Raw genomic sequence first — 13,691 nt, 5'->3', positions numbered from 1 at the left:
AGGGGGTTTTCCCCTCCCTCTCCCCTTTTTTTTTTCTTCTTTCTTTTCTTTTATTAATTTTCTTTTCTGTTTTTAGATTATTTAAAATGCCAAAGCATTTTACAAAAATTAGTGCACCCCACCATAATTATGTTAGCTATTTTAGACAACCTCCGAAAATTTTTAGTTTTGGTTTTGAAACTTTTTATCTTTGCTCTTGTTTTAATTTTTGTTTTAGAACGGGTTCTGATCTAACGCGAGTTTATCCACAGTAACCGAGGTGACGTGGCAACATTAGTGGGGATTACTGTAGCAAGATTATCCGGGCGTTACAGATAATGGCACTTACTATAGAATTCGAGCCACCTTCATTAAGATCATTGACAACCCCTTCATTATCCGAGGCCACTTCAATCTTGCTGCAACCGAGCATACGTGCCAAATTCAGTCTGAATCTACGACGCGTTTGGTTCGTGGCATTTTCGCTGTCTCCCGAAAACACCGGCTAGCGATTACATTACTTGCGTTTGTTTCGGCCGCGTCGGTTTCAAGTCCCATGTAATCGCAAACCATCCTTCACAAAACTAAAAACACCCGATAAAGCCTGGTATCGAATAACACCGCTAGTGCTGATCGTTTCCTTCACCACGAGGACCAAGCAGCGGTCATTTCTCCACCTCGAGGACCAAGCAGCAGCGAAGCAGTACCATCGCCGTCTCAATTCAGCGCCGCCGAGTTCCATTCGCCGCCGAGCGCCGCCGATCTCTCTTCGCCGCCGCCACCACTGCCGCCATGGGTAGCGCCATTGATCTCTCTTTGCTGCGGCCGCCACCGCCGCCGTGGGCAGCGCCGTCGATCTCGCTTCGCCGCCATGAGAAGTAGCGTTGTTGTGAATGGCTGGTGATCTCATTTTCCGTCATGGGCCATTCCCGGCAGCCATCAGTCCTCCAGTCCTCCGGCTTCTTCTACATGGCCGGCGACTGTACTCCACGGCTTCGTGTTCCCTTGCATGAACCAAACACATCATGTATTCACTTATCCCTAATCTAATACAATGTATTCTCATTACAACAATGAATACGTTACCTGAGGTCCAACCAAACGCATCGCTAAGTGCTATTGCTTCAGCTGTGAAAGCATCGTAACAAGAACTCTTTCGTTTGCAGCGGCAATATAAACTTTAATCTTACAGGGTTACGATCGAAACGCATACTACTCCGATACCGACACGAAGACAGAGTGACCGTACTAGTTGCAATACTCTCCGGCTCCGGCCCTTCGGAAAACCCGAAAAGACTCATTAAAAAACCCACCACCACCACGGTGCCGCTGCCGACTCGCCCACGCAACTCCATCGGTCTCGCCTCGCACATCTTCCTCACCGCCTCCTACCCCCGCCCCGCCCCGCCCACCTCGCCGGAACCCTACCTCCTACCCCTTCGCGCCCCTGCCCGATCCGCCGATCGTCAGACTTGGCAAGCGCAATGGACTCCGACTCCGAGATGCCCGTCGCCAGCGACGAGGAGATGGTGGACGACGAGGACTACTACTACTACAGCGACGAGGGTGAGGGCGATGACGGGGACGCCAGCGGCGGCGGCGCCTCCGGCGACGAGGATGTATCGGCCGGAGACTACGAGGGCCGGGAGGCCGAGGGGAGCGACGAGGCCGTCTCCACGCGCGAGCAGGTGAGCCGGTGAATCAATCCATATGGCCGGACACAGATCGGGCCCTTGCTTCCGTGGTGCTTTCGCCTTTTTGGGGATTGTTAGGGTTTGAGACCAAACGGGCTAAAAGAACACTATAGAGTAATAATGTCACATCCACTCGGAAAGGTGAACAGTTCTTGGTTAGTTCTTGGCTGCTTTAGCGGTGAGCGGTGGCCTGTTGCCTGATGCTGAACGGAGCGGTTCTCTTGGGAGACCGGTTGCTAAAAATAAAGGGGTTAGATGCCCTTGCGGGGTGTGAGTGTGACGATTAATGAGATTTGGCATTTGAATGTGGGGAATTTTTCAAGGAGCATTGATGTTCATTGCCAAACTGTTAGCCTTTGTTAGAGCTGGCTTGTTCTGCTTGTAGCTGTTGCTTTTAGTTATAATCCTTGTTGTAGTTAGTCAATGAGTCAAGTCTTTTCAATAAGGAGTAAGATAGCGAGTCAAGTTCTTGTCTACAGTTCAGTGGGTCAAGGCAAGAAGTCTTGGGCTGTAACAAATCCACTAAGTTGGTTCTGTACTACTCCCTCCGTCGTTATAGATAAGGGGGGAAAGCTTAGTCAGCTGCAGCAATCACAACACCAAAAGAGAAGAAGGAAACATGCTTTGGCTGTGTGAGGCAGCAAGTCATGAAACAAATCGTAGTACTTGCGTAATAACTTTCTGTCCTGAGCTGGAGAACCAGTTGGATACTGTGTTTTTTCTGGAAAATCAAGTTGTTCTTTCTTTACATGATTTACAAACTGGCATTGCGTTCCCTTGTTGCATTAGTCTTCCATGTCATATTGCTCATTCTATATGCTTGAGTTCTCTAAAAGAGTTCTTGTTCCTGCTATCTACAGAGATACATTGTTTTATCCGAAAAGGATATATCTGAACGCCAAGAGGAAGATATAAGCGAGGTATCTGCATTACTGTTGATTCCAAGGGAAGAAGCATCTGTCCTTCTTCACCACTATAAATGGTCAGTTTGTTATCTCAGTCCAGTAATTCCTAGTAATATTTGGATTGTGCTCTGCAATACACAGGCTACTCAACTGCGTATGTCACATCTAAACATAATATTCTATGGTTATAATCTCTTTCTAACTTTCTACTAGTTCTAAAGATGCTCTACGAGCATACCACCTGATTGGTATTTCAAAAATTTCTAGTGTAGTTTTAGATAGAGCCCGCAACTGTTCCTGCAAAAATATCCTCCCGAGAATAATCCTATAATTGTGCCTTTTTATCCATATATCTTGTATCTAAAGTTCTAAACACCAGACATTGATTTTCTTTTTTAATTTTTGTGCCTTACGTTCTTTGAATTTACTCATTTCACCTTGATTGTGAAGTTTTACGTAAGGCAATGCACACACTTTTCTTGCTTGTTGGTTGGAAATTGAAGAGTTGGATCTTTTGGTACTATTTGGAAGTAATGTTGTTTATTTGTATTTGTTCTCTGTTGATACGTTTTAGTTCTTTATTCAGGGACATCAGCAAGGTGAATGATGAATGGTTTTCTGATGAAGACAAAGTCCGTGGTATTGTTGGCTTACTTATGAATGGAACTGATATTCATAACTCGAGGAAGGTATGTACTATTTGTTAAAATATTGGTACTTCTGTTTCCTATGTTGGATCAGGGTCTTGATGCCCCATTGGCTCTGGATGTATGTATACCATTTTCTAACCTCTGACAGTTGTTTTGGTTGCAGCTAACTTGTGGAATATGTTTTGAAGGGTACTCTTCAGATATGATGAGTTCTGCGGGCTGTGCTCATTTTTATTGCCATGAATGTTGGGAAGGTCTCTCTCTCTGTGTGTGTGTGTGTGTGTGTGTGCTTGAACGTCTGGTCAAATTACTGTCTATTTCTCTGCTTCTGACTTTCTGAGTACCAGTTCTTTCATGCAGTTGTAGGTAAGCATGCATAGCACACTTACCACAAAATTATTTTATTTCGCCTTGTTGGCTTTCCCAAATTTATTTTGTTTCGGTGGCTGTGATTTGAGTAATGTTTGACATGTGTCTGTGCTTAAGACATGATGATATTATGAGTAGGACATAGAAGGTTTAGTTTTGATTTTCTTTAAAGAACCTGAAGGTTCGAAGTATTCTACTTTGCATCCTTTCGTTTTTGATAGATATGCATTAGGCACAGTTGGGTGATATATCCTGCTGTGAAGGTTAAGATTTAAAGGTTTCACAAGATCTTTCACGTGCATGCAATGTTAATGTCAGTTAATTTTTGGTCCTATGATGCTACTATCCAACTCTCCTGTTTCACACTTATCTCTCCATTTCAGTCTTTATTATGAAACTTCTGATATTTATGTCAAAATTTGTAGGTTATATCAGCGCTGCTGTAAGTCAGGGTCCGGGATGTTTGTCATTGCGATGCCCTGATCCATCGTGCAGTGCTATTGTTCTTCAAGGCATGATAAATAAATTAGGCAAACACGAAGATAAAGAGAAGTATGCACGATTTGCCTTGCGTGCATATGTGGAAAGTCGCAAGAAGGTAAGCTGTTCGCACAATTATTTGGGGGGCTTTCTTGTTTATACTTTATACTTGCAGATACATTAGCAATTCTGATATTATGTACTTTTTATGTTACACCTTTATGTAATCTTAATTATTTCGTGCAGACGAAATGGTGTCCAGCTCCTGACTGTACATGTGCAGTGGAATTTGTTAGTGATGTAAACTATGATGTCTCATGTAACTGCACATTCCGATTTTGCTGGAATGTGAGTGCTACTGCTTCCATTTTCCCTGTTGTTTCTGTTTTTCCTAGCGATTGGATGCTTCTGTTTTAATCTTTTATTGGTTCTAGTGATAATACATGCTTTGGATTCACTAATGCTCGTTCTATGTTTCCAGTGCACAGAAGAAGCTCACAGACCAGTGAACTGTGAGACTGTTTCTAAGTGGATTCTGAAGAACAGCGCTGAATCTGAAAATATGAACTGGTTGGTTACTTGCTCAGTATAGTAATATTTGATGTCTTCTTATCCTTCACCTCAAATACTATGTTTGCGCTGCTAGTGGTCAGTTCAGATAAATAGATTATTATGTAAGCAGTTTCCTGATTTTGTGTGGACTGTAGGGCAGGTTGGTTGATACATGATCTGTTCACATTTTCCATTTTCTTACCTAATAATTAAAAAAACCAGACGGGGCCTCAGTGGTTTCTGGTTGCCTACTTTTTTTTTTGTTAATGGACACTTGGAAGTGGTTTATTCGTTCATTCAATTGACGTGTTCTGCCATTTATTTGAAAAATCTGAACTGAGCAATAGAGGCACAAGTGAAGATGCTGCTATATGTTAGTAATAGCAGGAGCATATACAATTAAATTGGTGTATCAACATGATGAATGGGAGTTCGCCCATAAATGTGCTAATGAGTATTTATGTTGCTTCGAATCATATCAGCTGGCTTAACATTTCATGGGTGCTCATTTTCAGGATACTGGCTAATTCTAAGCCCTGTCCAAAATGCCAACGACCGATAGAGAAGAACCAGGGATGCATGCATATGACTTGCACACCTCCTTGCAAATTTGAGTTTTGCTGGTACATTTCACTGCCCATTCTTGATGAAAGGCGTTGAGATTTACAGTTATCATGTTTTCATGCTTGTCATTTGATTTTCTTTAAACATTTTAGGTTATGTCTGGGTTCATGGGTAGAACATGGTGAGAGGACTGGTGGCTTTTATGCTTGCAATCGCTATGAATCGGCAAAGAAAGAGGGAGTTGTACGTTTTTTCGACTATGCATCTGTACTCTATTTTTATGGCCCTGTGTGGTTCGCTGTATTGTTTGCTACTCTTCTTTAACCTAATTAGTTATGTTGCAGTATGATGAGGCTGAAGCAAGGAGGGAAAGGGCTAAACACTCACTCGAGAGATATATGCACTACTATGAACGCTGGGCATCTAATCAGACAGTATGTTCAAGATACTTAAGTTTGGTGTCTATGAGTTTCTCTGTTTCTATGATTACCACACATGCAGCTTGCGTTATTCTCCTGCTCATGAGTTACCTTTATGTTTTTTTACCCTTCTCACCTACCTGGACAAGTATTGCATTATCCACAAATGCGGCTTGCATTATTCTCATGGTCATGAGTTACCTTTATGTTTTCTAACCTCCTCACCTACCTGGACTACTATTGCGTTATCCATGCATCTTAGAATGTGCTATTCAGCTACATTACAAAGCCGCGGCTACAGCTGTCGGTGCAGTAACCTAACCAAAGAAGACAAAAGATGAGATACTAGATGGGAGACAGACTCTGGCATCAGCATACATGATAATTTCTCTGTACAGAAAAAAATAGGCATATTACTCTACAAATGCAGTCAAGGTACTAAGATTTTAGCTACCAATGTGTCCAAAAGTTTCTGGAACACTTAGTCTCACAAATTACAGTTTTTAGGAATATCACAATTGAAAATCATAGTCACATAATCATGCTTTAGGGTCTGAAAAATCAAACACCTTATATTTTTTTGGTGGAGGGAGTATTAGCAAAGTTGTAACTCTTGCAACCTTGTTTCATCAGACATCCTAAACAAATTAGGCTGGTAAAAAGGTCATCTTATGAAAGAACCGTCGAATACAGACAACTGCCCTAACTCTCTTGAAAAACAACCAACACCCTTCAGCTGTTAGCATCTTCTCAGGACCATCTCTTTAGCTTCGTTGAGGCTTGTCCTTTTCGTGAGCTTCTTCTGATGAGTAAGTATTGTGTCCATGATTATACTTGGTTGGAGCACTAACCCAAGTCCTAATAAAACCAAATATTTTTTCACTTGCATTGTCGTGTGTATTACCTGACCAGTTGGCAAACATTTTTTTAATTTGTTGGGCATGTCTATGATGAATGGTTAGACGAAGTCTTTTTTCATCTATATTAAGTTTCTGTGGTGCTGATGTGCTGATGTGTCTATTGACAGTCGAGGCAGAAGGCAATATCAGATTTGCAAAAGGCGGAAAAGGAACAAGTAAGGATCTACATTATGTTATTGGCACTGCCTTAGTGCTCCAGATCTGAGTTTTTCTGTTTGTTCTTTCCTGATTTGCTCTTTTATGTAACACTAATTTTGTTTCTCTTATGTGCTAAAGCTTGCAAAGTTAACTGATATTTATGGAATACCGGAGACACAACTGAAGTTCATTATTGAAGCTTGGTCACAGGTTTGGTGTCATAGTTTTATGTTATGGTCAAACAGACTTTTGACACTTTGTACTCAGCAAATCTTCTTATATCTGATGATGCATCACTACACTGCATTACAGATTATAGAATGCAGGCGAGTGCTTCAATGGACGTATGCGTATGGCTATTATCTCGAGGACAAGGTCAAGAGTGGATTTTTTGAGTATCTGCAAGGTTGCTATTTCAGTGCATTTACAAAAGTCGTCCATAATTCCAAAGGTTTTTCACATGCTTGCAAAAATCTTAGAACTTCTGTAATCCTAAATGTTCACAGGTGAAGCTGAGTCTGGTTTGGAACGTCTCCATCAGTGTGCTGAGAAAGATCTGCTAGCGTTTTTGCCATTCTCAAAACATGATACTACTGAAGATCATCCTTCACCAGCTGAATTTGGTGAATTCCGTGTGAAGCTTGCTGGTCTGACAAGGTATTACAGACTTGCAGTCTTCATATCGTTGTGTTATCTAGTTAATATATGTTGGTTCTTCTTCCTTGAGTTTTCTCTTCTGCTCATTGGAGCTTATTCTCTCTTTGAAAGTTGAACTGAACTTGACCAAGGGCCAGTTCTTTTGCTGGCTTCTAGAATAAGCTGAAATTAGCTACTCCCTACCCAGCTTATTCTAGAAGCCCAACCAATATTTATTTTTTAGATTAGCATGCACACCGCTTGGTGCTGAACAGATGGTAAAAGTGAGAAATCGTCTAGCATTGTTGTTTAGGGTTGGGAGAGTAGGTGCAGATAAAGATAAGCTAGCACCCAAGCTAAGCTAAATAAAGCACTTTTGATTAACTTTTGTGTAGTTTAAATGATAAATAATTTAAAATCCTTAGCACTACAGGTGGTGCTAACAGATGTTGTAAAAGAAGTTTATAGGGTTGAATGGTGGGAAGGCTGATGTGTCAACCTAATTTTTGGGTGCTAAGGATGCTGATGCTCTTTGAAATTGTTGATTCTATTAGATAACATTGCGAGAGCCCAAATTCATCAAAATAGTGGTACATGAAAGGCATTTGGATGGGTGAATCAACTAGGCTTCTCTGATTCACTGGTCATGCTAATTCTGATTAGTGTTCTGTGCAACGCATTATGCAATGACATTTTGTCTGAGCAACATGTTTCCATGCTCATAGATGGCCATTGTGATGTGCTTATATACTATGTTGTGCTGCAGTATAACTCGGAATTACTTTGAGAACCTTGTTCGAGCATTGGAAGATGGGTTGGAGGATGTCCAGTGTGCCGGAGAGGCTGCAACCTCAAGCAAGGCCACCAACTCGAAGAAAGGAGGAGCTAAAGGCAAAGCGGCGAAGAAGCAGCCGTCCAGATCATCTTCGGACCATTCTGATGATACTTGGCCATGCGAGCGCTGCACATTTCTGAATCCCTCTTCAGCGGATGCGTGTACTGCCTGTGATAAGCAGCGGTACTAGTAGATTAATAAACGGCTCAAAAGGCAGTGACGCAAGAAGCTCAAAGCGCATGAGAACATGTGTGTGCTTTATGCTTTAGAAGGTGAAGCAGAGCTCTCAACGGGTGCAACGGTGTACATAAGAAAGGTCGAAGGTCCGTCCTATGCTTTATGTAGATCCAAACGGATATCATTGGTTACAAGGTCAATGTGCTTTCGCCTGTGTGTTGTAAATATTGGTTACGAATAGGTGTAGTGTGGTGGGTTTCTTCTGCGGTTCCACCCACCTTGCTCCCTTCGTTTCTCCTAACCTAAAACATATTAGGTTAAGTCTTATCAAGAATTGTTTTATTAATATATGATTTCTTTTTGTGGGGAATGTGTGATCTATGCGATCTGAAATTGTTGTTTCCAAAACATTTACTGGTACTACTTCCTCCGTTCCGAAATATACATGTTTCTAGAGATTCCAATAGACTACATATGAAGCAAAATGAATGAATCTATACTATAATACATCTATATACATTCGTCTATAGTCCATATTAAGATTAGTCCATAGTGAGATCATTAAAAACACATATTTAAGACGGAGGAGTAGTGAATTTATATCATATAAGCCAAATATTAATTGAGAAAGTCTTGGACAAAAACTAAACGGAATGTAATAATTCACACTATGAAATGGGGGAGCACTGACCAGCTTGAGGAAGTGAACAGCAAACCAGTGGGTTCTTTTTGTGCCTGCAAATCTTTTAGCAGGTGTCATGAAAATTATTGTTATAGACTTGCACTTTTAGTTCATGTTTTCCAGCGGAGAAAGATGTATGTACTCATATGAGAAAGATGTACTCCCTCCGTTCTAAAATAATTGTCTCAATCTTAATATAATTTTGTACTAAAATAGTTGAGACATTTATTTTAGGACGGAGGATTATGTACATATGGTAGGGCAGGCTCATCATGTCCATGGGGAGAGCTGCTCTTATTACATCCGTCCTCACACCGCAAACTACCCATCACATCATGTCGTTTGTCGTTTCAGTCGGCACCATGTAGGAGGTTAACAAGTTAGAGAGAATCCCTTAAGATTTTGTTGGCTGTGATACGAATGGAAGGATCTGAATAGGACATGGGTTGAGCTTGGCAATCCCTGCGATGAGTCAGATAAGGACTTCTTTCGAGCAAAATTGCATAGGAGCACTCGGCGACTACGCCCACTGAAATTTTCTCCATCAATTCTCATTGGGATCAGCAATTGCTATATTAGTTTTTTTTTCAAAAAAGGGGCCCCCAAGCCTCTGCATCAGAACGATGCATACGGCCAACTTTATTAATAAGCAAATAGGTTCAACAAAGGTCATAAAGCCGAAGTGAAAGTAAAAGAAAAGCTCACATAAAGCCTATAAAAAAGTAACCATAGCGCCACAACCGGCCGACATCAACAAGATAAGGAACTAATTGCCTATCCTATTACATGACTGCCATCCAACCGGTTAAAAATATCCCATGCTACCGTCTCCCATCGGATAGATCCAGTAACCAAACGCTCCCCGGTTTCTATCTGAGTGAGTAGCGACCACATACGGATCAAAGCAGTGGCTCGAAAGATAACCTGCAAAAAGTGAAAATTTGTTGTTCTATTAAAAACCAAGTCATTTCTGCAGTTTCAGACTGCCCACAATAAAGCACACACTCCTACGCGAATGTGTCTCGCTGTTTCGGCCTGTATCCCATTAAGTCACGTTCCAAATAACGTGCTAACAGAATTTGGAGGATTAAAATTAAAGGCTATGTGCACCGTCCGCCATAGCACTTTTGCCAGCGGGCAGTCAAGAAAAAGGTGTTTGATGGTTTCATCCTGATTACAAAAACTGCACCTAGTAGGTCTTGTTCAGTTGCGCTTTGCTAGATTGTCCTTAGTTAAGATGACTTGTTTATGAACAAACCACATAAACACTTTAATTTTCAAAGAAACTTTGACTTTCCAAACATGTTTGGAACTAGGAATGGAGCTGGAATTGATAACATCGAGATACATCGATTTAACTGTAAATTCCTCATTCCTAGTAAGCTTCCAGCGCAACTGATCGGGTTGTTGAGATAACTGGACCTCCACCAGTCTACGCACTAAATGGAGCCAAGCCTCCCAATGATTACTGGCTAGCGTTCTCTTGAATTGAATATTGAGGGGGATGGACTAAAATACTGTTGCAACAGACGCATCACATCATTGAACAATATTATAAAGAGTCGGGTATTGAAGCGCGAGGGGTGTCTCTCCTAGCCAAGTATCCTCCCAGAAACACGTGTTGGTACCATCTCCGATTATAAACTTGGTCCTATTGAAAAAAGCTGATTTGACTCTCATCAACCCTTTCCAGAAAGGCGAATCCATCGGACTTGCCATCACTTGGGACAAAGTTTTAGAGTGAAGATACTTACTACGGAGAATCTGTGCCCATTTGGCCTCTGTCTCTACAGATAACTTAAACATCCACTTGCTCAGAAGACATCTATTCTTGACCTCGAGATTTTCAATGACAATACCCCCTTAGTCTTTTGGTCTACAAATAATATCCTATTTGGCGAGTCTATATTTTGTTTTAGTTCATCGCTTTGCCAGAAGAAACAGGATCGATAGAAGTTCAGTCTTTTCCTAACTCCAACCGGAACCTCAAAAAAAGACAGAAGAAACATAGGCATACTCGTGAGGACCGAGTTAATGAGAATTAATCGGCCTCCGTATGACATGAGTTTGCCCTTCCAGCAGCCCTGTTTCTTCTCAAAGCGATCCTCAATGCACTTCCATTCTCTGTTTGTTAGTTTATAATGGTGAATTGGTATACCTAGATACATAAAAGGTAGAGTCCCCAATTCGCACCCAAACAATTGCCTATAAGCCTCTTGTTCCTCCTTGGCTCTTCCAAAACAGAATAATTCGCTTTTGTGAAAGTTAATCTTTAACCCGGTCAATTGTTCAAATAAGCATAACACCAGCTTCATATTTGTTGCTTTTGCCAAGTCATGCTCCATAAAGATGATAGTATCATCAGCATACTGTAAGATGGACACACCTCCATTCACTAGATGAGGCACCAAACCACCCACCTGTCCAGCTTCCTTAGCCCTTCCTATTAGAATTGCCAACATATCAACTACAATGTTGAACAAAATAGGATACATCGCATCACCTTGTCTAAGGCCCTTATGTGTCTTAAAGTAATGACCTATGTCATCATTCACTTTAATTCCAACACTCCTTTTTTGTGTGAAAGATTCACTTTAATCACTATATTAGTTGATATGTATTCATAGTTTCTTCGTCGCGTATTCGCCATGCACTCATCAGTATATCCGCACTATAGTCCACGCGCTTCGTATCTCAACCACCATCTCCCCACCTATCCAACAGTGTTCAATGCACAAGCTCCTCCCAACGAGTGCACTTTTTACCGCAACCTGCTTCTAGTCCTCAATCTGCTCGTTGTACTCTACGTGGGGTTAAAGGTCCCCTGAGCAATGACATGATACATCATCATTCCTCTGTCCGCGTGTCCTGGACATGGATTACCAACTACAATCCTTGTATTTTTTAATCCAAAGCACCTAACCTGGTTGCTATGTGTTAAGAAATTGGAATGATCTGCTATTATTGTGAATGTTATTTGTGTTTCTGCGACGGATCTCCATTTTGTCCCGTGCATTTTCTTAATCATCAAATAGTACGTCGTACCGTTCCGTCTTGTTGTAACGCGCGGTAATTTTTTTTACCGGCATATGTACTTTTCTCCACACACCTCATTTTCACACACTAACATTTACCAACGCCATTGTCTTACTCCATACACTCAATGCGTCCTAAAAAGTCGTTCCTTATCTCTGCATTTAGTGACTTTACATGTGAATTAACACATGGGCCCCACCACACTGCCTTGCTCAGTGCATGCGCTAAAAGAATCGAGCTCCTCAACCTCAACTACGGTAGACAGAGTTGGCATCTCTGTAACAACCATTTGCGCTATGCCAGCCACACACTCGTCGGCTATCAAATCTTGGGGTGAACTGAAAATATATACTAAGCGATTGCTGGTTAAACCATGGGAATAAGAACTGATTCGGCCCAACCGCCATTCCCCTAATAAGCAAGTAATCTGAGAATGCTTAACTTCCATGGCTAATGGAACCCGGATCCATCAGTAGTACTGATGCAGGAATCATCTCCTTTCCCTAAAAAGCACCTGCTAGAGTTCGAAGCGATGGATTTGATTTTAGCCGCAACGGTGTATGAACTTCGCTGGATATGGGATGTGGGGAAGATGAACAATATCCTCTTGGACCGGATCCTTGCTTCTTTTCGATTTGGTAATGGAGGGTAGACGACTGGATGTAACGCATAATGGCCTCACTCTAACACAGAATAGAGTTAATGCGACGCGGCCCTGTTGTGTACTTCAATGCTCGCTGCACATCTATTAAATGACAATGCACAAGGTACGAGCTGTTCCGATGTATGCTTCGGTCAGTATTCACATATGGGAAATCATTTCTTCAAAACATGCACGCATCCCAAGCTAGCACGACAGTGTACATGATTTGAGTGAGTTGCGTCGCCGAGTGCTCCTAATTCGTTTCCCCAGCTACCACCATCATGCTAGGGAACGGAAGAAAGGCGTAATTTTGGCACTCCTCGTGGCTTCACGGAGAGAAGCCAAAAGATACCCTATCTAGCATATTTGAGAGTTTTGCCGGGAGAAGTGCCACTGTTCAGGACGCTATCCATAATCACATGTGTGTAGCATCTTCAATGGCTTTGTAGTGTTGCACCTTGAACAATTCCATGTTCTTTGGGAGAAAATTCAGTACATGCAACTCACTGGGGGACTCCAAAGACATTGTCTGTCAGTTCACGCCTCCGGGGTCTCGGCCTACATGGCGCTGTTCGCTGGGGCCACCTCCACTAACATAAGAACCGTTGTGTGGAATAACTAGGCACCTCCAAAGTGCAAATTTTTCGCCTGGCTCATGCTCAAAACATGGTGTGGACTATGGATGGCCGACAAGCTTCAGATGATACGGTGGCCTAACCATGGACTATCAGCTTTGTAAGAGGGAAACCGAGACAGCAGCACACTTGCTCTTCAAATGTAGGTTCACCATCACGGTGTGGGGATCAAGAATTGGCTTCGCATGGACGAGTTATAGACGGTTGGACCAGGATGCTTGCTTACTACGAGTGGTGGGAGAGGATGGTCCTCCACGCTAGACACCGATGCAAGGCGAGAGCCACTCTTCTCATGTTGGTGGTCTGGGTGTACGGAGAGGAATGTGAGGGTCTTCCAAGGTAAACCTTCCATGCCTTTCTAAGATTGTGGGGCAAGG

General features: G+C 42.2%; 1 protein-coding gene across 2 annotated transcripts; it reads left to right on the top strand.

Annotated features, from left to right (window-relative positions):
- Positions 1-1,310: 1,310 nt before the first annotated feature.
- On the top strand, positions 1,311-8,688 carry LOC123152206 (probable E3 ubiquitin-protein ligase ARI8). 2 transcript variants are annotated; one of them, XM_044571814.1, is made up of 15 exons: positions 1,313-1,667; positions 2,534-2,655; positions 3,165-3,267; positions 3,392-3,482; positions 4,023-4,195; positions 4,324-4,425; positions 4,559-4,647; positions 5,145-5,252; positions 5,346-5,436; positions 5,538-5,627; positions 6,640-6,687; positions 6,809-6,880; positions 6,983-7,076; positions 7,177-7,327; positions 8,073-8,688. In XM_044571814.1, the coding sequence occupies exons 1-15, from the start codon at positions 1,464-1,466 to the stop codon at positions 8,329-8,331; spliced, it is 1,797 nt and encodes a 598-aa protein (XP_044427749.1). In that variant the 5' UTR covers positions 1,313-1,463; the 3' UTR covers positions 8,332-8,688. The 2 variants fall into 2 exon arrangements, with proteins under 2 accessions (XP_044427748.1, XP_044427749.1); XM_044571813.1 differs by having other exon boundaries at positions 1,311-1,667; positions 6,809-7,076.
- Positions 8,689-13,691: the final 5,003 nt, after the last annotated feature.

Source organism: Triticum aestivum, chromosome 7A, assembly GCF_018294505.1.
Source record: "Triticum aestivum cultivar Chinese Spring chromosome 7A, IWGSC CS RefSeq v2.1, whole genome shotgun sequence".
Taxonomy (NCBI): Eukaryota; Viridiplantae; Streptophyta; class Magnoliopsida; order Poales; family Poaceae; genus Triticum; species Triticum aestivum.
This window is presented reverse-complemented; position numbering and strand designations above follow the sequence as displayed.